The 25,811-nt window shown below is 43.2% G+C and overlaps 1 protein-coding gene across 3 annotated transcripts in view; it reads right to left on the bottom strand.

The window, feature by feature from the left end:
• dop1b (DOP1 leucine zipper like protein B) overlaps window positions 1–25,811 on the bottom strand; it is a 199,853-nt gene that overhangs the window by 7,710 nt on the left and 166,332 nt on the right. For all 3 annotated transcript variants that reach the window (XM_063050333.1, XM_063050335.1, XM_063050334.1), the window contains exons 30-35: window positions 24,290–24,439; window positions 23,121–23,182; window positions 14,063–14,191; window positions 9,491–9,627; window positions 8,045–8,094; window positions 5,602–5,751 (exon numbers count right to left, since the gene is read on the bottom strand). In XM_063050333.1, coding sequence (XP_062906403.1) covers window positions 5,602–5,751; window positions 8,045–8,094; window positions 9,491–9,627; window positions 14,063–14,191; window positions 23,121–23,182; window positions 24,290–24,439 — 678 coding nt within the window. The remainder of the gene's footprint in view (window positions 1–5,601; window positions 5,752–8,044; window positions 8,095–9,490; window positions 9,628–14,062; window positions 14,192–23,120; window positions 23,183–24,289; window positions 24,440–25,811) is intronic.

Below are 25,811 nucleotides of genomic sequence, written 5' to 3'. Positions count from 1 at the left end.
AAATATACCAAAGTCCCTGTATCTGTGCTCGAAGAACCTTAGTGACCTGAAAAAAAAAACAAAGCACTTGACTTACACAAGGATTCAGAGAACTTAAGTTCCTGAAGATTTAATTGTGATAGAAGCATAGTGGCTAGCACAATGCTTTACAGTACCAGTGACCCAGGTTCATTTCACACCACTGTTTGTATGCTCTCTCCATGACCATGCGAGTTTCCTCCGGGAGCTCCGGGTTCCTCCCACAGTCCGAAGACATATTGGTTGGTAGGTTAATTGGTCATTGTAAATTGTCCCATGATGGGGCAAGGGTTAAATTGGGGGATTGCCAGGTGGTGTGGCTCGAGGGGCTGGAAGGGCCTACTCCATGCTGTATCTCAATGAAAAACAAATAAATTTAAGTAATTTCTTCATTAATGAACTTAATCCAACAAACAGAGTGACAGCAGAGCTGCTGATAACTCATAGAGCACATATCCCGTATTGCAACATCCTGGCCAACCACAGAAACAAACAGCATCAAGAGCAGGTAGAAATCTAGACTTCAAAGCTTCAGCAACAGCTAATATGGTAGGGGGATGGGAACCAGTATGATCGAGATGAGGATGAGCCAACTCGTTTACAAGTAGATGTTGGGTATACAATGAATGTAAGAAAGGACCAGTCAATGCTTGGGTACAAATGCAGACAAAGCAAAGAGTTAAATCTTACCACACAGGCAAAATTCAAAAGGGGAAAGAATGCGGGACCAGAGGTGCTGTATTTAAATGCATGCAGCATTTGGAAAAGGTGGACAAACTCATGGCGCAATTAGAGATTGATCAGTATGACGTTGTGGGCATCACTGAGTCACGGCTGAAAGAAGGACATAGTTGGGAGCTTAACATCAAAAGATATACTTTGTATTGAAAGGACAGGCAGGAAGACACAGGCAGTGGTGTGGCTCTGTTGGTAAGAGATGGAATTACATCTTTAGAAAGAGGTGACATAGGGTCAGAGAATGTTGAATCTTTGTGGGTGGAGTTAAACTGCAAGGGTAAAAAAAACACTTATGGGAATCATATATAGGCTTCCAAATAGTAGTCAAGATGTGGGATTGAAATTGCAGAGGGAGCTGGAAAGAGCATATAATAAGGGTATTGACACAATTGTAATGGGGGACTTCAATATGCAAGGGGATTGGGAAAATTGGGTTGGTGTTTGATCACAAGAGAGGGAATTTGTTGAATGCCTACGAGATGACTTTTCAGAGCAGCTTGTGCTTGAGCCTACTCAGGGAAAGGCTATATGAGATTGTGTGTTCTGTACTAACCTAGATCTTATTAGGGAGCTTAATGTAAAGGAACCCTTAGGAGACAGTGATTATGATTGAATTCATACTGCAAATTGATAGGAAGCAGAAGTCACATGTATCAGTATTTCAATGGAATAAAGGGAATTACAGAGGCATGAGAGAGGAGCTTGCCCAGGTGGATTGGAGGAGGATACTGCCAGGGATGACAGCAAAGCAGAGGTGGCTGAAGTTTCTGGGAATATTCACAAGGCACAGGATAGATATGTCCCACAGAAGTAGTAGTTCTCAAATGGCAGAGTTAGGCAACCATGGCTGACAAGGGGGAAATTAAGGACTGCATAAAGCCAATGACAGGGCATATAAGTAGCAAAAGTGAGTGGGAAGTTGGATGATTGGGAAGCTTTTACAATCCAACAAAAGGCAACTAAAAAAGCTATAAAAAGGGAAATAATGAAATATGAGGGCAAACTAGCCAATAACATAAAGCAAGATATCAAAAGTTCTTTCGGTTATATAAAGAGTAAAAGGGAAGTGAGTGTTGACATTGGACCACTGGAAAATGATGCTGGTGAGGTAGTAATGGGGGACAAAGAAATGGCAGATGAACTTAATGGGTACTTTGCATCTGTCTTCACTGTGGAATACACTACCAGTATGCCAGAGGTCCGTGAGTGTCAGTAGGCAAGAGTGAGTGGCATTACTATTACCGAGGGAAAAGTGCTAGGCAAATGCAAAGGCCTTAAGGTGCAAAAGTTACCTGCACCAGATGGACCACATCCCAGAGTCCTGAGAAAGGTTGCTGAAGAGATAACGGATGCATTGGTCACTTGATTCTGGCATGGTCCAGGAGGACTGGAAGATTGCAATGTCACTCCATTCGTTAAGGGAGGAAGGCAAAAGAAAGGAAATTATAGGCCAGTTATCCTAACCTCAGTGGTTGGGAAAGTGATGGAGTCTATTATTAAGTTTGAGGTTTTGGGGTACTTGCAGACAAATGATAAAAATAAGTCAAAATCAGCATGGTTTCTGTAAAGGGAAATCTTGCCTGACAAATCTGTTAAGAGTTCTTCGAGAAAGTAACAAGCAGGGTGGACAAAGGAGAGGCAATGGGTGTCATTTACTTGGATTTTCAGAAGGCATTTGATAAGGTGCCACCCATGAAGCTGCTTAACAAGATAAAATCCTATGGCGTTACAGGAAAGATACTGGCATGGATCAAGGAATGGCTGACAGGCAGGAAGCAGTGAGTGGGAATAAAAGGGACCTTTTTTGGTTGGCTGCCAGTAACTGGTGGTTAGTACTGGGAATACTACTTTTCACATTGTTTGTCAATGAATGAGATAATGGAATTGATGGATATGTGGCAAAGTTTGCAGATGATACAAAGATAGGTGGAAGGATAGGTAGTACCAAGGAAGCAAAGTGATTGCAGCAGGACTTGGACAAATTGGAAGAGTGGGCCAAAAAATGGCAGATGGAATACAGTGTTGGGAAATATATGATAATGCATTTTGGTAAAAGGAACAATAGTGTGGACTATTATCTAAATGGGGAGAAGGTTCATACATCAGAGGTGCAGAGGGACTTAGGAGTCCCCATGCAAGACTCCCAGGAGGTTAATTTGCAGGTTGAGTCTGTGGTAAAGAAGGCAAATGCAATGCTGGCATTTATTTCAAGGGGAATAGAATATAAAAGCAAGGAGATAATGCTGAGCCTTTATAAGACACTAATCAAGCCGCACTTGGAGTATTGTCAACAATTTTGGGCCCCATGGCTCAGAAAGGATCTGTTGTCATTGGAGAGTCCAGAGGAGGTTCACAAGGATAATTCTGGGATTGAAGGGGTTAAGATATGAGGAGCGTTTAGCAGCTTTGGGCCTGTACTCACTGGAATTTAGAAGAATGTGTGGCGACCTCATTGAAACCTACCGAATGTTGAAAGGACTAGATAAGGTGGATGTGGAGAGGATGTTTCCTGTGGTGGGGGTATCCAAAACTAGAGGAAACAGCCTCAAAATTGAGGGGTAACCCTTTAGAACAGAGGTAAGGAGGACTTTTTTTTTCCAGAGAGTAGTAAATCTGTGGAATGTTCTGCCTCAGACTGTGGTGAAGGTCAAGTCCGTGGGTATATTTAATGTGGAAGTTGATAGTTTCCTGGCGAGAAACCAGGTGTATGGAGTTGAGTAGGATCCAGGATCAGCCATGATGGAATGGCAGAGCAGACTTGATGGGCTAAATGACCTAATTCTGCTCCTATGTCTTGTGGTCTTGTATCATTGCAGTCCATTCTGAGGCTGTGTCCTCTAGGCTTAGATTCCACCCCCCTCCCCACAGGAAATGTTGTTCCACATCCACTCTATCAAGACCTTTCAACATTCGATAGGCTTCAGTGAGGTCACCCTTCATTCATCTGATTTCTAGCGTGTAGAGACCCACAGCCATCAAAAACTCTATATGATAAGCTTTTCCATCCCGGAGTCAGTTTCATGATCCTCCCTTTGAACCCTTCCCCAATGTCAGCACATCCTTTCTTAGACAAGGATAAACGTGATATATATTGATTATGTAGGAAGGAGGAGAAAGGTACAATGAACTGGAGGCCTGCTGAGTTCCTCCAGCATTTTATGTGTGTTGCTTCATTCCATCATCTGCAGATTTTCTCGTCTGGGGGGTACAATTGCAGGACAACTTTTGAAGATGTACTCAATGCTGGAGTGGCTAGTGCCCATGAGCTAGCTGGCTGAGTTTGCAACCCTCTGCAGCTTTTTCCAATCCTGTGCAGTGGCCCCTGCGTACCAGATGGAGAGGCAAGAAATTAGCATGCTCTCCACGGTGCATACCATGTGATATTGCTGAATGCCAGAGCAGGCCTGAAGGGCTGAGTGGCCTCACCTTCTATTGCATATGTTCTTATGGAGGTATGGCCAGCATGCCTGCATTGATACCTTCGTATTTTCTCGTAAAGGAAAAAGCCTTGATGGTGAACCTTTTATTCCAAGCCCCGCATGACATGCTCTCTTCTCATGGCTACCATCAGGGAGGAGGTACAGGAGCCCGAAGACACACACTCAATGTTTTAGGAACAGTTTCTTCCCCTGTGCCATCAGATTTCCAAATGGAAAATGAACCAACCTATGAACACCACCTCACTATTTTTGCTATTTGCACTGTTAATTTCTTAAAATATATATTTCTTATTGTAATTTATAGTTTGTTGTTATGTATTACACTATTCTGCTGATGCTAAATACGAAGACAGAGTAGGTGGAGGGGCAGGTGGTTTTGGGGAGGTAGACAAGCTACAGAAGGACTCATGCAGAGTGGCAGATGGAATACAGTCCAGGAAAGTGTATGCTCATGCACTCTGGTAGAAGGAATAAAAGCATTGACTATTTTCCAAGCGGGGAGAAAATTCAAAATTCCGAGATGCAAAGGGACCTTGGAGTCCTTGTGCAGGATCCCCTGAAGGTTAATTTGCAGGCTAAGTCAGTGATGAGGAAGGAAATTACAATGTTAGCATTCATTTTGAGAGGACTAGAATAGAAAATGATGTAATGCTGAGGCTTTATAAGACACTGGTGAAGCCTCACTTGGACTACTGAGAGCAGTTTTGGGTCCTTATTTAAGAAAGGATTTGCTGAGATTGGAGAGGATTCAGAGAAGGTTTATGGAAATGAAAGGCACATGAGGAGCGATTACTGGCTCTGGGCCTTTACTCGCTGGAATTTAGAAGAATGAGGGAGGACCTTATTGAAACCTATCGCGCATTGAAAGGCCTAGATAGAGTGGATGTGGAAAGGATGTTTCCTATAGTGTGGGAGTCTAGGACCAGAGAGCAAAACCTCAGAATGGAGGGATGTCACTCAAGCCAGCGACAGAGATGAGTTTGAACTTCTTTAGCCAGACAGTAGTGAATCTGTGGAGTTCATTTCCACAGCTGGTTGTGGAGTCAGGTCATTGGGTGCACTTAGTCAGAGGTTGGCATGTTCTTGATTAGTCAGGATGTAAAAGGTTACGGGGAGAAGGCAGGAGAACGGGGTTGAGAGGGAAATGGATCAGCCATGATGAAATGGCAGAGCAGACTCAATGGGCCGAATGGCCAGATTTACGTCTTATGATCTAAACAACAAAATTTCATGACACGTCAGTGATATTAAACCCGATTCTGATCCTGCTTTTTCAACTTCTGCACTAATCCCCAATTCCTTGATTCATTAATATCTTGAGTCCCATTTGGGAAGATATTGCTGGAATACTGACGCACAGTGATAAAGTAGAGCAAAAGGAAAAGAGTTTCTCACCCATACTTACATTTGGAATAAAGGCATTGCTTGTTGAGGGAAACAGAGTGCTGTATCCAAAAATTTACAAGCGGATAAATACATATCAAGTTCCTTTTGCTCCAGATCTTGCAGATAGGATCCATTTGCATGGTTAGATGGAGACTTTTGACCTACTTTACTGTAAGAAAGATTAGTTTGTTATCTCTAAATGCAATGGACACACACAGTTCTGGAAACTCAATAAAATGATTCTCCCTGATGTGTTTATATGCTTAACTCCATTTATTCACCACAATTTCCTCATTTAAATATTGACTAATCATGAAGCAAGTTTCGAAAGGTGTCATGCTACCCCTTAACCTCATGCAAAAAACTGTGCCACGGGCTGGTGGTCTGACAATTCTGACTTCATCAGTGCTCAAAACCACATCTCTTTTGCTAATTTCCACTGTAAGCTTCAGCAAAATCCCTAGACGGCACAGTTGTATAGCAGTTAGCACAATGCTTTACAGCACCAGCAATCACCAGTCAGGGTTCAGCTCCCGCCGCTCTCCCTGTGACCACATGGGGGGTGTAGTGGCATCAGCACCGGGTTGTGGGGTGAATGGTCCTGAGTTTGAATCCAGCTGGTTCCTTGCACACTGTCCATCCATGCTGGGTTGAGCGTCAAGCTAGCAACTAAGCCTCGTAAAAAAAAAACAGTCAAATTCTATGGAAACGGCAAAAATGCTGCCCGATGCACAAGGTGTGAAAAAGAATGACAACACACTGTGACCACATGGGTTTCTTCTGGGTACTTCGGTTTCCTGCAACTGTCCAAAGATGTGCAGGTTAACACGTTAATTGGTTATTGTCAATTATCCTGTGATGAGGCTGATGTTAAATAGGTGGTGCAGCTCATTGGCCTGTTCTGTATTGTATCGCTAAACAAATAAAATAGCAGTGTTCTGTATTATATCTCGAAACAAATAAAATAACAATGTAACACACAACAAAGTTGCTGGTGAACGCAGCAGGCCAGGCAGCATCTCCAGGAAGAGGCACAGACTGCACCTCTTCCTAGAGATGCTGCCTGGCCCTGTTGCGTTCACCTGCAACTTTTATGTGTGTTGCTTGAAATTCCAGCATCTGCAGATTTCCTCATGTTTGCATTTTTTAAATAGCAATGTTCTGTATTGTATCGCTAAACAAATAAAATAGCAATGTTCTGTATTGTATCGCTAAACAAATAAAATAGCAATGTTCTGATTCTGAAAATTCCAGTTTATTTGAATTCGGCAGAAGCAGCATAATTGTGCTCTTAAGGTTGCTGATGTAAGTACAAGTGGCGGCGGTGAGTTAATCAATTTAAAGAGAGCAGGATATACTAATAGATATATATATATTTTTTTGAATCTATTTATTTGCTTAGAGATACTGCACAGAGCAGGCTCTTCCTTCCCAACAAACCACACTGCCCAGCAACCCACCAATTTAATTCTAGCCTCATCACAGGTCAATTTACAATGACCAATTAGCCTACTAACCAGAATGTCTTTGGACTGTGGGTGGAAACCAGGGCACCTGGAGGAAATCCACGTGGTGATGGGGACAATGTATAAACTCCTTGCAGAGGGTGCTGGAATTGGATTCTGAACTATGGAGCGTGCCAACATTGCACTATCCACTAATGCTACCGTGGCACTCTTAAGAGTCAGCAGATGTCAGGAGTGAAATTCGAACCCACATCCCCAGGTGGAGACCAGAACACCCGCGTTTCTGCAGAAGGAATTTTATTCATTGTGCCTTGGCCACCCTGATAGCTCCAGTGCAACCATTAATTAATTTGGTTTAGAATACATGCCATCAGTATTCACAAACACTCCCTAAGTCTCTTGGTCTTGAGAAACAACTCCCAGGATGAATCACTGATAACTACTTCAACCATCAACATGTTGATGAGCCTAACCCAGACTAGAGATAAAACCTTGTTAATTGGCATAGCATGGACTATAGAGGATAGAGCACTTCCTCACTCACCTCCATTTTTACCAACCCTCTACACTACAAATTTCAATTAAGCTAATACTCAGCATGAGATTTGCATGAGGAAGTCATCAGAACTCAAACATCTACAGTTTTGTGCAAAGGTCTTAGGCACATATCTAGGGTGACTTTTGCACAGTACTGTGGTAATTTTATGTATGGTTCTGTACTGCCAGTGCAAAAAAACCAAATTCCATGACATATGTGAATGATGATAAACTGATAGGGGTCTCTGTTGTGGACTGAGAGTGTGGAGGGGCCGGGAAAGGGGAATTTCTGCCATCTGTCCCACACACCTTCTGTGGTATGCCACCCCTGAACTCCCAACATCTTCTGCTCCGGCCAGATTTACAAGCTCACTCTCCACTCCACCTTGACAGATATAGTACTGAGTAAAAGTCTTAGACACCAAATATATATATATAAAATCATAATAAAAAACTTACTTTGAAACAATTTCAAGTAAATCCTCTTCTAATTGGATGAATACCTGAACCTAAAGGTAACATAAAGAAACTCGTTACATTACAACCAGAGGATCCTGCCGAGGTTAATTCATCATTAATCGGAAATTCTGACACATACATATTTCAGACATTTTCAAATCAGTTGCCGAACAAAAATAATGTTTGTATATTGAAGGGTACAATTACTGTTTACACAAAGGAGACTGTCGATGCTGGAAATCCAGAGCAACACACACAAAATGCTGGAAGAACTCAACAGATCAGAGAGCATCTACGGCGAGGAATATGGAGAGCCAATGTTTCAGGTCACACAGCATCCATGGAAATGAACAAACAGTTGGGTGGAGACACTTCTTTCGGGCTGGAAAGGAAGGGGGAAGACACCAGAATAGAAAGCGGGGAAGGAGGACTAGCTAAAAGGTGATAGATGAAGCCAGGCAGGTGAGAAAGGTAAAGGGCTGGAGAGGAGGAATCTGATAGGATAGGACAGTGGATCATAGGAGAATGTGAAGGAGGAGGGGCACCAGGGGGAGGTGAGAAGCACTCATTCAAGTCTGGCTTACAGCACACATGGTCCAGCATTGTTGAGCCAAACATTTTTTCACATGCAAAGTTGGACCAACTTTACACAATGCAGAAACTTGTTGGCACATATGAGGCTGGTTTCAGGCTGTGGTGCTGAAGGAGAGCTCTGGCATTCAGTTGCTGCCAGACAAATCAGTGGCAAACTTGTCACTCCAGAGCAGAGGTTGATTAGAGATGCCCAGAGCTTTGGGTTTGAAAGGAAAACACACAAATTTTTAAAATAAATGCGATTGTGTTTCATTGATTTCCTGTAAATGTCTGTAAGAAAATTGAGGTGGCACGGTAGCGTAGTGGTTAGCACAATGCTTTACAGTACCAGCGACTCAGGTTCAATTCCCACTTTTGCCTGTAATGAGTTTGCACATTCTCCCCATGTCTACATGGAGATTCCTCTAGATGCTCGGGTGTCCTCCCACAGTCCAAAGATGTACTATTTGGTTAATTGGTCATTGCAAATTGTCCAGTGATTAGGCTAAGGTTGAATGGCTGTTGCTGCACAGCACGGCTCAAAGGACCAGAAGGGCCTGCTCCACGCTGTATCTCAATAAACAAACAAACAAATAAACAAGTTGAATTTCAAGGTGTCTACGGTAACATATACGTACTTATATAATGCATTACTTGGACTTTGCGCCTAGCATTATTCTATCAGGTTGGAGTTCTATTCAAAATTATTTTGAAATCTCACTTCCTCTCTCAATGCTAACCACACGAGACAGAGAGGCAAGAAACAGCCAGTCTCTCTAGCACTGAACAGCTTGATTATACAACCACAAATATGAGTCACTGTCTTCCAAGTCTATTGTTGAATCTTGCAAAACTGCCAGGCGTTGCTCTTACCAGCTCAGTTACCATGATGGGCCACAGTGAAGTCAGATGCTGAGGAGATATTCTTGTCAGCAGCACTCTGAAGGCCAAAAACATCTGAGCCGTTACAACGGACGACATCCCCACACGAAGAGTTTCTGTCAAACGTTCTAAAAATGACAATGTATTAAATATTAGGAACGATTGAGAGGCAGATCATCTCCTCAATATGTGCAAAATTTATTTTCAATCCCACTCCTCATATGAAACAGTTATTTCCTGCCAATTCCCCCAAAGTCCTTTCAATGCCAGACAGCATCCTATGATGGGATCAGAGGTTCACGGACCTCTCCATTAATGGTAGGGGTCCATGACATTAAAAAAGGTTGGGAACAAAGCCTTCTCTCCAAGCCCTACAGGACAGGAGCTTGAAAATGCAAGTGCCTCATGTGCCTGTACAATTTCTCTCCCTCTCCTAGCTTTAAGTTAACCTAGTCTGCTTTAATTAGTTTAACAGTGTATCTGCTCTCCTAAGCTTGTAAGAAAGTGTATTAAATGTATCGATCATATGGGATTGCTCATGGGTAGCACTGACTCAATGGACCAAATGGACTTTGCTACATTGCATGGAACCATATATCATATTGACCTTGCTTATGCTCAGTGCAAATCACCAAATCATCAGGAAGTGCTTAATTATGAAATAAATAGGTGATAGAGGCACGTACATTAGGGACATTTAAGAGACTCTTAGGCACATGGTTGAAAGAAAATGGAGAGTTGCATGGGAGGGAAGTGTTAGATCAGGCATTCCTGATCTTTTTTATCCCATGTTGTTGTTGTAGTAGTAGTAGTAGACAATCAATACTACCATTAACCAAGGGGTTTGTGGACCCCAGGCTGAGAACCCCTGCGGTCAGATGGATCTTGGAATAGTTTGAAAGGTCAGCACAACATCGTGGGCCAAAGGGCCCGTACCGCGTTCCGCCGCTGCAGCGAACCAGTGGCAGCTGCGAAAGGAGAGACAGAACAACGAAAAGACCCAGCCACCACTTCCTCTCGTCCGCACTGCACCAAAATATGTGGATCCTGGATCAGGCCCAGCCACCTGAGGACTCACCAGTGGACAGCCTGAGGAGAACTTCACACTCGACTCGAGTGATTGCTCAAATACGACTAGTACTACTGAGTTATACCATTTTATGCCCTCTATTCTAAAGCAGGATTGCACTCAACTATTTAGACATTCAGTGTCAATTGTTAAAAATGGGAGATAGAATCAGACAAGTGTGTTTCAACTTGCTACCATGAACAATATGACGTTGGTAGACTCTGATCACAGAGTCATCTGTAACTGTTTTGCAACTGAAGTAAAGTTCTGTGCAAAACTGTTAGGCACATATATATAGCTAAGGTACCTAAGACCTGTGCACAGTAGTGTAGTACTTGTATGTATTATACTGTACTACTGTTGCAAAAAAAAAGCAAATTTCATGACATATGTGAGTGATGATAAACCTGATTCTGATATGGGTCTCTATTGTGGACTGAGATTGGAGTCATGGTTGGGAAAAGGGGAAGGGAGCAGGAAACACCAGAGAGACATTCTATATATGGGCATAAGCCTTTTGCACGGTACTGTACAGGTTTTCCCTGCCATCCGAAGGTAGAGCGTTCCTATGAAACGGTTCGTAAGCGGAATGTCGTAAAGCGAAGAAGCGATTACCATTTGTTTATATGGGAAAAATTTGTGAGCGTTTGCAGACCCAAAAATAACCTACCAAATCATGCCAAATAACACATAAAACCTAAAATAACAGTGACATATAGTAAAAGCAGGAATGATATGATAAGTACACAGCTTATATAAAGTAGAAATACTTTTCCACAATCATTGCCTGAACTATTCTCCGTAGTGAAAACCTCACGCAAGTGCCATCAGCAAAACCACGGCGTAAGCACTCTCCAGTAACCTTTAAGCTACGAAGCTGCCAAATCATACCAAAAACACATAAAAATACACAGCTTATATAAAGTAGAAATAATGTATGTACAGTGTATTATCACTTAGGGGAATCAAGAAGTCAGCGTCGAGCACACTGATGATGGTGTGTTAGACTGAGTTGTCGGAGGCTGGGGTAGTGCAGCCCCCACCTCTGGGCAGCAAACCAATACCAATCTGTGAAGCATGCAGGGGTACAGCAGCAGCCGGGAGGCACCCAGCACATCTTTAAGAAAAAAGCCGAAATAAACCTGCTAATTAATTAGGTGCCACCCGGCACATAATTAATTAGCATGTTTATTTCAGCTTTTTTCTTAAAGATGTGCTGTGTGCCTCCCGGCTACCGCTGCATTCTCCGCAAATCGGTATCTGTCCGCGGCCTGGGGGTTGGAGTGGTGGGACACTGGGGTGTCATCTCATCGTTGTCTGTTTCCATTAGGGCAGGCAGCTCATCTTCTCCTATGACTGCCTGCCTCGATGTCGAAGGCCGATGTTCATCGTCTGCTGTGGCTGATGTGGAAGGCTTGCTTGACTGCTGAGCCTCGCACATTTTTCTATCACACAGTTCTTTGTAAGCACTCAAACCATCCCGCAAATATGCCCTAAATCAACGTACTCTTTCAAAATTAAAGTCGTACTTTGTCATTACTCATTCGGTTTTGATTGTTATCCTTCCCTCTTCCAATTGCATCAGCTCTTCATCTATCAGTTCTTGGTCATGAGATGCCAAAACCTCCTCAACATCATCTTCGTCAGCTTCCACAAGGCAAACTCACTTTGTCCTTACTTCTTTCACCACGATCAAAATGCTTAATTATGTCTAGTGTTACACTAAGTGTAACACCCTTACGAGCTCTTTTAGGCTTTTCCAATACCTTAGAACTCATCTTGCTAACGGCTGCTCACAGGCACGTGTTTAAGCAATGCCGGCGAGAATGCCGTTCTGAATCCGGGGGAGAGCGGCTGCTCGGGGTGCGCGCTGATTTTTTCATAACAGTGAAAACACCTTCTGTTAGCGAAAACAGGGAACTAATGTAGGTCTTTCTTAACAGTGAGGTTTCGTAAAGCGAACGTTCGAAAAGCGGGGGACACCTGTACAATAAAATGTAAGCTGAAAACAAACTGCTGGAAGAACTTAGTGGGTGAGGCTGCATCTGCAGAGAAGAAATGGGCAAAGTTTTGGGGTCAAGATCCTTCATCGGGACTGTCCATTTTCCTCTACAGATGCTGCTGAGTTCCTCCAGCAGTCTGTTGGTTGCTGCAGTTTGCAGCACCTGCAGTCACCTGTGTCAGAGTCCCATGCTGAAGTTCACAATACAAATTTGAAAACCTCCACGTCAACTGATGCGAAGGAATGAGGGACAATAATTGATAGGCTTGGACGTTTCTCTTGCTATCGCAACACCTTGTTGAACATTGATTGCCGCAGGCCTGTTTCCCTTGTCTGATGGTGAGATGGGCGACAAGGCAGCAACATAACCTTGGTTGCAACAAGGACTAGGCCTCAAGCCACGGGCTTGCCTGCTGCTGCAGTCCAGGTGAGAAGACACTGGAGGCCAGTGCAGGGTGGCCTTGCCTGTCAGTGCCGCCCTCCAGTGTTCAATCGGTGGAATGACAGGCTGGATTGCCGGGAACCAACAATTTGTGGCACCTGTCACTCAGGAAGGGGAAGTCAGGAGAACACACACCAGTTCTCATTGAGAGTTCAGTGGTGGAAAGGGTGAGCAGCTTCAAGTTCCTGGGCATCAACATCTCAGAGGATCTACCCTGGGTCCAACATACTGATGTGAGAAGCTCCACTTCATCAGGAGTTTGAGGAAATTTGGTATGTCACCAAAGACTCCTGCAAATTTCTACAGATATACCATGGAAACCATTCTGACTGGTTGCATCATTGTCTGAAATGGAGGCTCCAATGCACAGGATTGCAAGAGGCTGCAGAGAGTTGTAGAATCAGCCACTTCCATCATGGGCACCATCGAGGACATCTACAAGAGGGTGTGCCTCAAGAAGGCAGCATCCATCATTAAAAACCCTCACCATCCAGGACATGCCCTCTTCTCATTACTACCTTCAAGTAGGAAGTACAGGAGCTTGAAGACCCAGAGTCAATGTTTTAAAAAAGAAGTTCTTCTTTTCCTCTACCATCAGATTTCTAAATAGTACATGACCTCATGAATACTAGCTGAGTATTTGTCTTTTGCACCATTTATTTAATTTAGTAACCTGTAGTAATTTAATGTCTTGCATGGCACTGTTGCCTCAAAACAACCAATTTCGTGACATACAGACTGTATGTCATTGATAATGAACATGATTCTAATTTTAATGTTACTCATTTTACAGAGCTTATGTGTTATAAGCTGCTTTGGGCTTAGTGTTTTATTACGTTCATAAGGAACTTTGCTGTTGACCAAAATGCGCTAACTACTAAGCACAATTTTCAACCACAGTCGTAGGTTAGAAGCAGGAAACCCAAGGACGCTTCTCAAAAAACTATTCGAGAAAATGTCATCTTAATGTTGTATTTTAACCTGTTTTGGTCACGCTTCTTTTTGTCTGATCAAAGGTATCATTTTTTGTGAACAATTAATGCAGGTCACCTTGGATGAGTGGGAGGTACAGATGATACTGGTCGACTTCACCACTGAAGATTGCAAAGGCTTGACGCTTCAGCAACATTGCTTTTTGCTCATAATTAGCAAAAAGCTTTAATGAGCTGCTCTGCATACCTGAAGAGAGAAAACATCAATTAGAAAAATGCAACAGCAAAAAACAAACTATGCAAACTAAGGGCGGCAGGGTAGCGTAGTGGTTAGCACAACGCTTCTCAGTATGAGTGGCCCAGGGTTCAAGAGGAATTTTCACATTCTCACTGTGACCACATCAGTCTCCTCTGGGTGCTCTAGTTTCCTCCCACAGTCCAAAGACAACCTGGTTGAAGGGTTAATTGGTCATTGTAAACTGTCCCATGATTAGGCTAGGATTAATTTGGGGATTGCTTGAAGGGCCTATCCTGCGCTGTAGCTCAATAAATAAACTAACAAACAAAGGGCACTTTATTGCATACACCTCCTCATTAATGCAAATATCTGATCAGCTAATCATGTGGCAGCAGCTCAATTCATAAAAGCACGCAGACATGGTCAAGAGGTTCCGCTGACAGCTTTCAAGCTTTCAATTCACTCTATTTTCCATGAGGAACTTTGTTTGTGCAGTGGTAAGGACAATGTGACAGAACTTACGATACATAGTTCCACACTACATATAGTTAAACACACCATAAAATACTCACAATAGATAATAAATACTAAAAATTAATGCATGTAATTTAAAATACAAATACACATAATAAAACTAACTGTTTTTACTGTCAAAGGTGCTGTGCATACTATATATTCAAAACTGGGTGTTGAGGAAGTGAATGGGAAGGCACAAAACTGGATAAGGCTCTTCTGGTGCTGATGGGCAGGGACCTGCTGCGGCGTCCAGACGGCATGAGAGTGTAGTGTGTGTGTGTGTGTGTGTGTGTGTGTGTGTGTGTGTGTGTGTGTGTGTGTGTGAGAGAGTGTGTGTGTGTGTGTGAGTGTGTGAGTGAGTGTCTGTGTGAGTGTGAGTGTGAGAGTGTGAGAGTGAGTGTGCGAGTGTGTGAGAGTGTGAGTGTGAGAGTGTGTGTGTCTGTGTGTGTGTGAGTGTGAGTGTGTGTGAGTGAGTGTGTCTGTGTGTGAGTGAGTGTGTCTGTGTGTGTGTGAAAGTGTGAGTGTGAGTGTGTGTGAGTGTGAGTGTGTGAGAGAGAGAGTGTGTGTGTGTGTGTGAGAGTGTGTGTGTGTGAGTGTCTGTGTGTGAGTGTGAGTATGTGAGTGTGAGTGTGAGTGTGTGTGAGTGTGTGTGTGTGTGTCTGTGTGTGTGTGAGTGTCTGTGTGTGTGAGAGTGTGTGAGTGTGAGAGTGTGAGAGTGTGTGTGTGTGTGAGTGTCTGTGTGTGTGAGTGTGAGTGTGTGAGTGTGTCTGTGTGTGTGTGTGTGTGAGTGTCTGTGTGTGTGAGTGTGAGTGTGTGAGTGTGAGTGTGTGTGTGAGTGTGTGTGAGTGTGAGAGTGTGAGAGTGTGTGAGTGTGAGTGTGAGTGTGTGTGTGTGTGAGTGTGTGTGTGTAAGCGTGAGTGTGTGTGTGTGTGAGTGTGAGTGTCTGTGTGTGTGTGAGAGAGTGTGAGAGTGTGTGTGTGTGTCTGTGTGTGTGAGTGTGAGTGTGTGTGTGTGAGTGTGAGTGTGTGTGAGTGTGTGTGTGAGAGTGTGTGAGTGTGTGAGTGTGTGAGTGTGAGTGTGAGTGTGAGTGTGTGTGTGTGTGAGTGTGTGTGTGTGTGAAGTGTCTGTGTAATGTCACAGATTTGCTGAGCTTTCTTTATTGTCCATCTTTAATGGATGCTGCTGAGTGATTCTTGTTCCTGGCCAATGATCTTACTACTGATTCTGACAGTTCTGTTGAGTGGGCTGAGTTTGACAATGCTCATTGCCCTGAACCGTGCCGTGATGTTGTAGGTTAATATTGATTCAATGAAGCATTTATAAAATATCTGGAGAATTGATGGCTGGACGTAAAGTTTCCTCATCTTCCTAAGGAAAAAGAGCCATTGTTGGCACTTGGAGAGTACCAACCCACCATTGGCCTGAAAGGTGATTTTCTTATCTATAGTTGTGCTGAAGTACTTGTATTCTCCAACATGCTTCCTCGACTGGCCACTTTAATTTCCAGGGTTGGGACAGTGCACGTTGTTTTCTAAAGCCCACTACCATTTCCTTAGTTTTACTGGGGTTCAGGTCCAGATAGTTGTTTATGCACCGTCCAGGAAATTTATTGATTTCCTCATTGATGCAGTCATCAGATTCGGTCGTGTCAACGATGACCGTGTCATCTGAGTACCTGATGCACTGCATGTCTGGGAGTGAGCTTCAGCAGTCGTCCGTGTAGTGTGTGAACAAGACTGGTGAGATAACCGAGCCCTGTGGTGCTCCAGTTGATACTTGCCTGTTGGTGCTCATACGACCGTTATATCTCACTCCTGTCTGTGAGGAAGGAGGGGATGAGGTTGGGGTTTACATTCATCTGCTGGAGTTTTTGTCCCATGACATGAGGTTGCACCATGTTAAGTGCGCTGGAGAAACAACAGGCAACATCCTAACAAATACTCCGGGCCTCCCCAGTTATGTGTAGGTATGGTGCAGTAACGTCAGTACTGCATCATCCAGGCTTCTCTTCGGCTTATAAGCAAACCGGAGTGGGTCAGGGAGCCCACTCACCATCACCTGTAGCTGTGGAAGGTGGAGCCTTTCAAAGGACTTCATTACCAGCCATGTTAGAGCTGCAGGACGGTGGTCATTATTGCAGGTGGGATTGCTCTTCTTGGGAATTGGGAATATGATGGCGGTTTTCCAGATAGTTGGTATGGAACGTTCAGGCAGACAGCGTTTGAAGAGATGACAGAAAACCGCTGACAGTTGTCTACAGCAGAGCTTCAGTCTCCATTCACTGATGTTGTCTGGACCTGGTGCTTTACCTGGGGCTTGTTCTCCTGAGCACTCTCTCCACCTCTCTCGGTTGAAATTCTAAATTGGTGCTGCTTGGTGCATCTGATAGAAGCATGGTGGTCAACTCCCCCACCGCCAGTGTGAAGTTGTACTGATCAAACCTGCAGTAAAAGCTGTTTGGTCCTTCTGTAAACACTACACATTCCTCCTGACCTGGGCGGGATGGAGACTGGTGAGTATGGAGGCTGGCCATTGCTCTGACACCTTTCCAGGCACCTCCAGCTTTACCTTAGCAGGAAGGTGACAGTAACTCAAATAACCAGGCATTACAACAGTGGTGTGCAGAGGAGCATCACTTCGAAACTTGAAGTAGATGAGTTATAGCAGAAGACGACCGCAAACATATACTCAGTAGCCATTTTATGAGGTACAGGATGAAATTAATAAAGGGGCCACTGAGTTTAGTCCTGGAGAAAGATTTTTTTAAAAAAAGCAATTAAACTGAAATTTTTACAATTTGTAGAATGTTCATTCACCTTCATTGGTATATAAAGAACAAAGAAAACAGCCGACAACTTCATTTATCTAATCATTCTTCATGTTCAAATATTGACGCATTGAATTGCACCACTAAAAGTCAGTTCAAAGATCTGCAACTTTATGACCTTGTTAATCTCTACCCTACTTTGGTCTGGCAGATCTATAAACACTCATCTCTTTTTGTATTCGACCTATTAGACTCATTTTCAAAAAGGATGTTCTCTCTAATGTCTCCGACTAAACTTGCCACCTGTCAGCTCAGAGGCAAGACACAAAATGGTAAATAGCTAAAGTTCCAACTATTGTTTTGTACAATACCAGCAGATACAATAAAAAAAGCAGCCATTACATTCTCAACATGTGGCTAACAAGTAAGAAGTAGCAGAATAAACATGTGTAAATGACAGATTTATACCTCACAATTAAGAGATAACACTCCTGTAGCATCAAGATGTGACATGTTACAGCAAGTTCTGCAGGCCAGAAAGAGAAACGTGCTGGGGCATGAAACACAAGTGGCATGGTAGAGTAGTGGTTAGGGTAATGGCTTTACCATGCCAGTGGTCACCAATTGGGCTTCAATCCTCACAACTGCCTGTAAGGACTTTTAACATTCTCCTCATGCCTGTGAGGAATTTCCCCTGCGTGCTCCAGTTTCCTCCCACATTCCAAAGACGCAAGGTTGGGGTTAGTGAGTTGTGGGCATGCTATGTTGGCGCGGGAAGCACGGCGACTCTTATGGGCTTGGTCCGCAGCACAATCCTCACTGATTTGATTCGATGCAAATGTCACGTTTCACTATATGTTTTGATGTATATGTCACAAATCCAATAGAAGTGGCAGATGGAGTTCAACTCGGATAAGTGTGAAGTGGTTCATTTCCGTAGGTCGAATTTGAAGACAGAATATAAGTGGCAAGACTCTCGGCAGTGTGGAGGATCAGCAAGTTCTTGGGGTCCATGTCAATGGGAGACTCACAGCTGCCGCGCAGGTTGACAGTGTTGTTAAGAAGGCGTAAGGTGTGCTCGCCTTCATCAACCGTGGGACTGAGTTCAAGAGCCATTGAGGTAATGTCACAGTTACACAAGACCTTAGTTAAGCCCCACTTGGAGCACTGTGTTCAGTTCTGGTCACTCATTACAGGAAGGATGTGGATGCTATAGAGAGCGTGCAGATGAGATTTACAAGGTTGTTGCCTGGATTGGAGAGCATTCCTTATGAGAACAGGTTGAGTGAACTCGGCCTTTTCTCCGTGGAGTGATGGTGGATGAGAGGTGACCTGATAGAGCTGTATAAGATGATGAGAGGCATTGATCGTGTGGATAGCCAGAGGAGTTTTTCCAGGGCTGAAATGGCTAAAATGAGGGAGCACAGTTTTAAGGTGCTTGGAAGTAGATACAAGGGGGATGTCAGAGGTAAGTTTTTCCACACAGAGAGTGGTGGGTGTGTGGAATGCACTACCAGTGAAGGTGGTAGAGGCAGATACAATAGGGTCTTTTAAGAGACTTTTAGATAGGTACATGGGGCTTAGAAAAATTAGAGGGCTATGCAGTAGGGAATTTCTAAGCAGCTTCTAGAGTAGGTTACATGATCAGCACAACATTGTGGGCTGAAGGGCCTGTAATGTGCTGTAGATTTTCTATGTTGTATGTTCTAATCTATTTTTTATCTTTTACTTATGCCTTAGTCACAGTCATATGTATTGCATTAACAGTAAACACATGCTTATGTAGTCCACGGTCAGCTGCTCTTTAAACAATGAGTTGAGGAAGGAAATGGAAGGAAGGACAGGATGAAATAAACGAGTCAATAGTTCACTACAACCTTGAACAGAGGCAATTAAAGCTGGGGGGAAAAATATAAATTCACTTGTTTTCTTGTCCAACACCAGCATTTTTTTCCCATCATGTTAAGTGGTAAGGCAAGGGTTAACATAATATCCAGGCAGGGATAGACTGCAGATAGAGTATGGGCAGCCTGGGTATTAAAAGTCTCTGAAGAACATAGCTTCCCTTTGGACACAAGGAGTCTGGAGATGAGAAGGCATGCACCAATTGCCTAACTAACTTCAAAGTATCATTGGTTGTCAGCTTACAGTTTCTAGTGACTCTTAGCACCTGTATTGTGAGTGGTGATTGTTCTTGCAAGTAAGGGATTCAAACATTCATACTTCACCAAATACTCAATGTCCATAATTGCTGGTTAATTCTGATTTGAAATGGTATTTCTCTGTTCAGAATTTAGAACAGTGTGGGTGATAGGAGCCATGCTGTTCTCCTTGTGCACAAATAAAATAAAGTGTGGTTCAAGTTGTAGGCGTGTATGTCTGGGCCCAATTATTTTATTTTATTATCAGCAAAGACACCAACCACTGTCATTTTATGTCTACTCTTACATGTCACCATCTCTCTTCAGCTTTATATTCTCACACTGGCAGATTAAGTGAAAATACCAACTCTTGTATCCTTGTACCTTCTGTCCAACATATTATTCAAAGTAATTATCTAAGTACATATATGAGGTAACTCATCTTTTATACTTTCTAACTTCTCTTCTAATATTTGTACATTTGTATATCTGTGCACTTGTAATGCTACTGTGACACTTTATTGACCGCAAAGGAAATTATAGTATCTATCTATACAGTATATAACACTGAGGTTTATTTTCTTGTGGGATTACTCAGTAAATCTAAGAACCAAGATAGATTCAATGAAAGACCACACTCACAGAGCAGACAAACAACCAATGTGCAAAAGACAACAAACTGTGCAAATACAAAGGAAAATAATAATAATAATAATAATAATAATAAATAAATGTTGAGAACATGGGATGAAGAGTCCTTAAAAGTGAGTCCATAGGTTGTGGGGACAGTTCAGTGACAGAGTGAGTGAAGTTGAGTGAAGTTCACCCCTTTGGTTCACCAGCCTGATGGTTGAGGGATAATACTTGTTCTTGAACCTGGTGGTGTGGGTCATGAGGTATCTGTACCTTCTTTCTGATGGCAGCAGTGAGAAGAGAGCATGGTCTGATGATGGATGCTACTTTACCTGTGATGGACTGGGCTGTATCCACTAACTCTGTAGGATTTTGCATTCAAGAACATTGGTCATTCCAGGCTCTGACGCAACCAGTCAATATACTCTCCACCACACACCTAGAAGTTAGTCAAAGTTTTGGATGTCATGCTGAATCTTCACAAATATCTAAGGAAGCAGAGACTTCCTTCGTAATTGCACTTACATGCAGGGCCCAAGGCAGGTCCTCCGAAATGATAACACCATGGAATTTAAAGCAGCTGAGCTTCTCCACCTCTGTTCCCCCGATGAGGATTGATCATAGACCTCTGGTTTCCTCCTCCTGAAGTCAACAATCAGCTCCTTGGTGTTGCTGACATTGAGCAACAGGTTGTTGTTATGGCACCGCTCACCCATGTTTTCAATCTCCCTCCTCTATGCAGATTCGCCACCATCTTTGAATCCGCCATCGACAGTCGGTAAACTTAAATATAACTGGCCAATATATCACCACTGAGTTCCAACCCTGTTCTTCAACTCATCTTGTGGGGACTTCCTTTCTGGCATTGGCATACTTCCATATGCCATATGTCCTTGCCTTAAGGACATCATGTTTGTTCATTCAACATGAAAACATGCTTGTATTCCTATTTATTCATTTCAATAAATTTACATGAATACAATATGTTCAAAAGCTTTTCCTTCATGAACAACTGGAATTCAGCGATAACAATCATGCTTAAACTTCAAAATTCAAAGTCAATTTATTATCAAAGTACATATATGTCAACATTTAAAACCTTGAGATTTGCTTTCTTGCTGGCATACTCAATGTCCATAATAAGAAAATAACTACAATACAATCAAGGAAACACCTCACCTACCTGGGCAATCAACCAGTATTCAAAAGACAACAAACTGTTGCAAATACAAGAAAGAAAGAAAAAATAATAATAAATAAAAAAGCAATAAGTATTGACAGCATGTGACGCAGAGTGCTTGAAATGAGTCCATAGGTTGTGGGAACACTTCAATGACAGGTGAAGCGAAGCTGAGCGAAGTTATCCCCTTTGGTTCAAGGGCCTGATGCTTGAGGGGTAATAACTGTTCCTGAGTCTGGTGGTGAGAATCCGGAGGTTCCCGTACCTTCTTCCTGATGGCAGGAGCAAGAAGAGAGCATGACCTGGGAGGTGGGAGTCCTTGATGATAGATGCTGCTTTCCGACAACAATGCTTGTGTAGATCTGCTCAGTGGTGGGGAGAGCTTTACTCGTAATCGACTGCCGTATCCACTACTTTTTGAAGGTTTTTCCTTTCGAGTGTGTCGATGTTTCCATACCAGGCTACGATTCAGCCAGTCAATAATCTCTCCACCTCACACATATAGAAGCTTCTCAAAGTTTTAGATGTCATGCCAAATCTTCACAAAGTAGAGACACTGCTGTGATTTCTTCATAATTGTCTTTACCCACTGGGCCCAGGACAGGTCCTCTGAAAGGATACTACTGAAAAATTTAAAGTTGCTGGCCCTCTCCACCTCTGCCGAGGGCTGGCAAATGGATCTCTGGTTTGCTCCTCCTGAAGTCAATAATCATCTCCTTTCTCTTGATAACATTGACTGAGTGGTTGTTGTGATGGCACCACCAGCCAGATTTTCAATTTCCTTCCTACACGCTGATTCATCACCGACTTTGATTCAGCCAATGACACTGGTGTCATCAGCAAACTGGAATATGGTGTTGGAGCTGTGCTTAGCAACGGTTATAAATGTAAAACAAGTAGGGCAGGGAGTTAAGCATACAACCTTATGAGGCACTTGTGCTGATAAAGATTGTGGAAGAGATGTTGCTGCCAGTCCAAACTGACTGGGGTCTACAAGTGAGGAAATTGAGGATTCAAATGCACAAGTATGTATTAAGATCAAGGTTTTGAGCTTGATAGATTTGGGGGGGGGGGGGCGTGTAATGATGGTATTGAATGCCGAGATGTAGTCTATAAAGAGTATCTTCATGTAAGCATCTTTGCTGTCCAGATCTTCCAGGGTTGAGTGAGGAGGCAATGAAATGGTACCTGTTGCTCTGGTAGACAAATTAGAATTCATTGCCACAAATACTTGTGGAGCTCAAGTCATTGTGGCAATGAATATTTAAAGCAGAGGTTGAGAGGGTCTTCATTAGTAAGGGTGTCAAAGGTTATGGAGAAAAGACAGAATAATGGGGTTGTGAGGGTTAATAAATCAGCCATGATGGAATGGCAGAGCAGACTCAATGAGCTGAATGGTCTAATTCTGTTTCTGTGTCTTATACGCTCATTGTCTACCGTTGCTAACAATTGCTGTTTCAAATATTCTCATCAAGTAACAGCTTAGTATTCATAAACACACCAGATTATGCAGAGCAGTCTGGATGAAGGGTCTAGGTTCAAAACGTCAACTACGTATTCCTCTCCATAGACGCTGACCGACCTGCCAAGTTCTGCCACCATCTTGTGTGTGTAGCTTGATATTCGAATAGCAAAACTGCTTACACTTGGATTCAATGCTAGTTTGAATGACTATTTGAAACCACAATAAACTGGACTTACTCATCAAATCCTTGAACATTGTTTTCTCATGAGTCAACAGGTGATCAATGATGGACTTCCAGCTGGGAACAAAAAGACAATTTCGTAATCATTTATTCTTCTCTCTGTCTCTGAATAACAGAACATAGAACAATGCAGCACAGTACACGGCATTCAACCCATGATGCTGTACTAATCTCTGAACCTACTCTAAGATCAATCTAAGTCTCCCTCCCACATAGCCCTCTATTGTTCTATCATCCATGTTATATCTAAGAGTTGCTTAAACGTCCCCAATGTTGTGCTTCTACTGTGCAATACCCCCCGGTAAAGTCCTGCTCATCACCTGAGCAGTGACACCGATATTCCAACAGAAGCTTCATTTATTAGGACCTGAGTGAGACTGGAAAGATGACATATAACTTCACTGCCATTTGATCCACGGGTAACATCCCATCTGGAAGCTGATATCGGTGAGAGTGTCCCACTCCTCACTGCTGCGCTGAAGTGACTGGCAAGTTTTACTGCAAAAACAAACTCCCCTCCTCCCAGCATCCGAGCCACTATTTATACAAAATATCGAAGGACAGGGGTGCAAAGGGGTGTCCAGGGAGGTGCAGCACCTCTGGTGAAGGGGTGGGTCGCCTCCATTCCCCGGCAGCTCAGTCACCTTTGGTCCCCACAGAACACTCAGCTCTCACCTGTGGCTCCAAGTAGCTGTTCGCACACAACAGCGGTCACCCCCATTACATCACTTCAAAAGGTAAGCCTGAGCTAGCACGGGGTCAGGTTTGGAGAACAGGGCGGTTGAGACCTACAGTGAGATCCAAGGGCCAGGAAGGCAGTGAAATAATGCTTCACGGAGAGTGAAGGGCATGATGAGGCACAAAACCCGTCATGGTCATCCACTGCAACTAAGGGACACCCCAGTCTGCGAAGATTACCCATACCACTGGACACGGACTTCCAAGGTCAAGAGAGTGAAAATGCCCCCAGTGCAACAGCTTTCCCACGTTAAAAACTCCCCTGCACAGGTTTGCTGTTATTGTCAGAAATGATGGACAACCAATCAAAATGACACAAAAATATTTCAACATTTGAACATTCTGACTTGAAGATAAGAAGATGGCTCAGTGGTAATATTCTTGCTTGAATCATGGCTGTGGACTCATAAGTTTAGCAGGACTTACTGATTAATACATGACGAGTCCATCTGAAAGAAGAGTGGGTCCATGAAGAGATCAAAGGCTTCCTTTTTCCAAGCCCTCTTAGTGTACGCGTAGCCACTTAAACTGCTCAGTAACTGAGCGGCAGCTCGAAAACTTGGTATGTTGTGCACACTATAAAGAAACAAAAGGTCATACTTTCAGAAAAGAGGAAAAAAATCCACTATTTGGTAGATAGAACATACTTGCACCTCAACAAAACAAAAGCTCTGCTGTACAAACTCAGCAAGTCTCAAAATCTACAGATGCAATGGATGGGACAGTCAACAATTCGGGTTGAGACTCTGCTTTAGGACTGCAAACATCAATCATCCCTTCGCCTCCATAGATGCTGTCTGATCCACTGAGTTGGCTGAGGCTCTATAAGATATTGGCCAAACCGTTCTTGGAGTATTGTGAACTGTTTTGGGCCCTGTATCTGAGAGAAGATGTGCTGGCACTGGAAGGGTCCTGAAGAGGATCACAAGAATGATCACAGGAATGAAAGGGTTAATGTATGAGGAGCATTTGATGTTTGGGCCTGTACTTGCTGGAGTTTAGAAGAATGGGGAGGGGGTATTCCCACTGAACCGATCAAGTATTGAAAGGCCTTGAGAGAATGGATATGGAGAGGATGCTTCCAAAAATGGGAGAGTCTAGGACCAGAGGACACAGCCTCAGAACAGAAGTACATCTTTTAGAACAGAGTTAAGGAGGAATTTTTTTCGCCAGAGGGTGGTGAATCTGTGGAATTCTTCGCCCTTGTGAATATCAATTCATTGTGTATATTTAAAGCAGAGGTTGTTAGGTTCTTGATTAGTAAGGGTGTGAAGGGTTACAGGGAGAAGGCAGGGGAATTGAGTTATGAGGGATAATAAATCAGCCACGATGGAATGGCGGAGTAGAGTTGGTGAGCTGAATGGCCTAATTCTGCTCCTATGTCTTATGGTCCTATGTGTTTTGGTCTGAGTTTGTCCACCTGTTTATTTTTCCACTCCAGTTTCTGCATGCTTTCCAAAGTAGTTGCTTTCATTTACATTCATTGATAAAATATTCAAAAAGTTCTCTTACCAGAACATGTTCATAAATAGATTCGAACAAAAAATTATAAATCTGCACCAACACAATTAAACTGATGGGAAAATAAAGACTAAAATAAAAGAATCACAACATCCAGAAACCCAGAAGTAAAGCACAGAGATGAGGGCATCCAGTGAGCGGCAACTCATGGGCAAAAGTGCCCTAATAATGAGAGGTCAGAGGAGAACGGCCAGACTGGTTCAAGCTGACAGGAAGGTACAGTAACTCAAACAACCACATGTTACAACAGTGGTGTGCAGGATAGCATCTCTGAATGCACAACACATCAAACCTTGAAGTGGACGGGCTACAGCAGAAAACCACACATAGTTCCACTCTTCAACGATGTGAAAGCCATGGATTTTGGACGGTGTATCCAGGCTAGCACGCACACTCAGTGGCCGCTTTATTAGGTACACCTGTACAC

The sequence above is a fragment of the Mobula hypostoma genome, chromosome 6 (genome assembly GCF_963921235.1).
Source record: "Mobula hypostoma chromosome 6, sMobHyp1.1, whole genome shotgun sequence".
NCBI classification, from domain to species: Eukaryota; Metazoa; Chordata; class Chondrichthyes; order Myliobatiformes; family Myliobatidae; genus Mobula; species Mobula hypostoma.
This window is presented reverse-complemented; position numbering and strand designations above follow the sequence as displayed.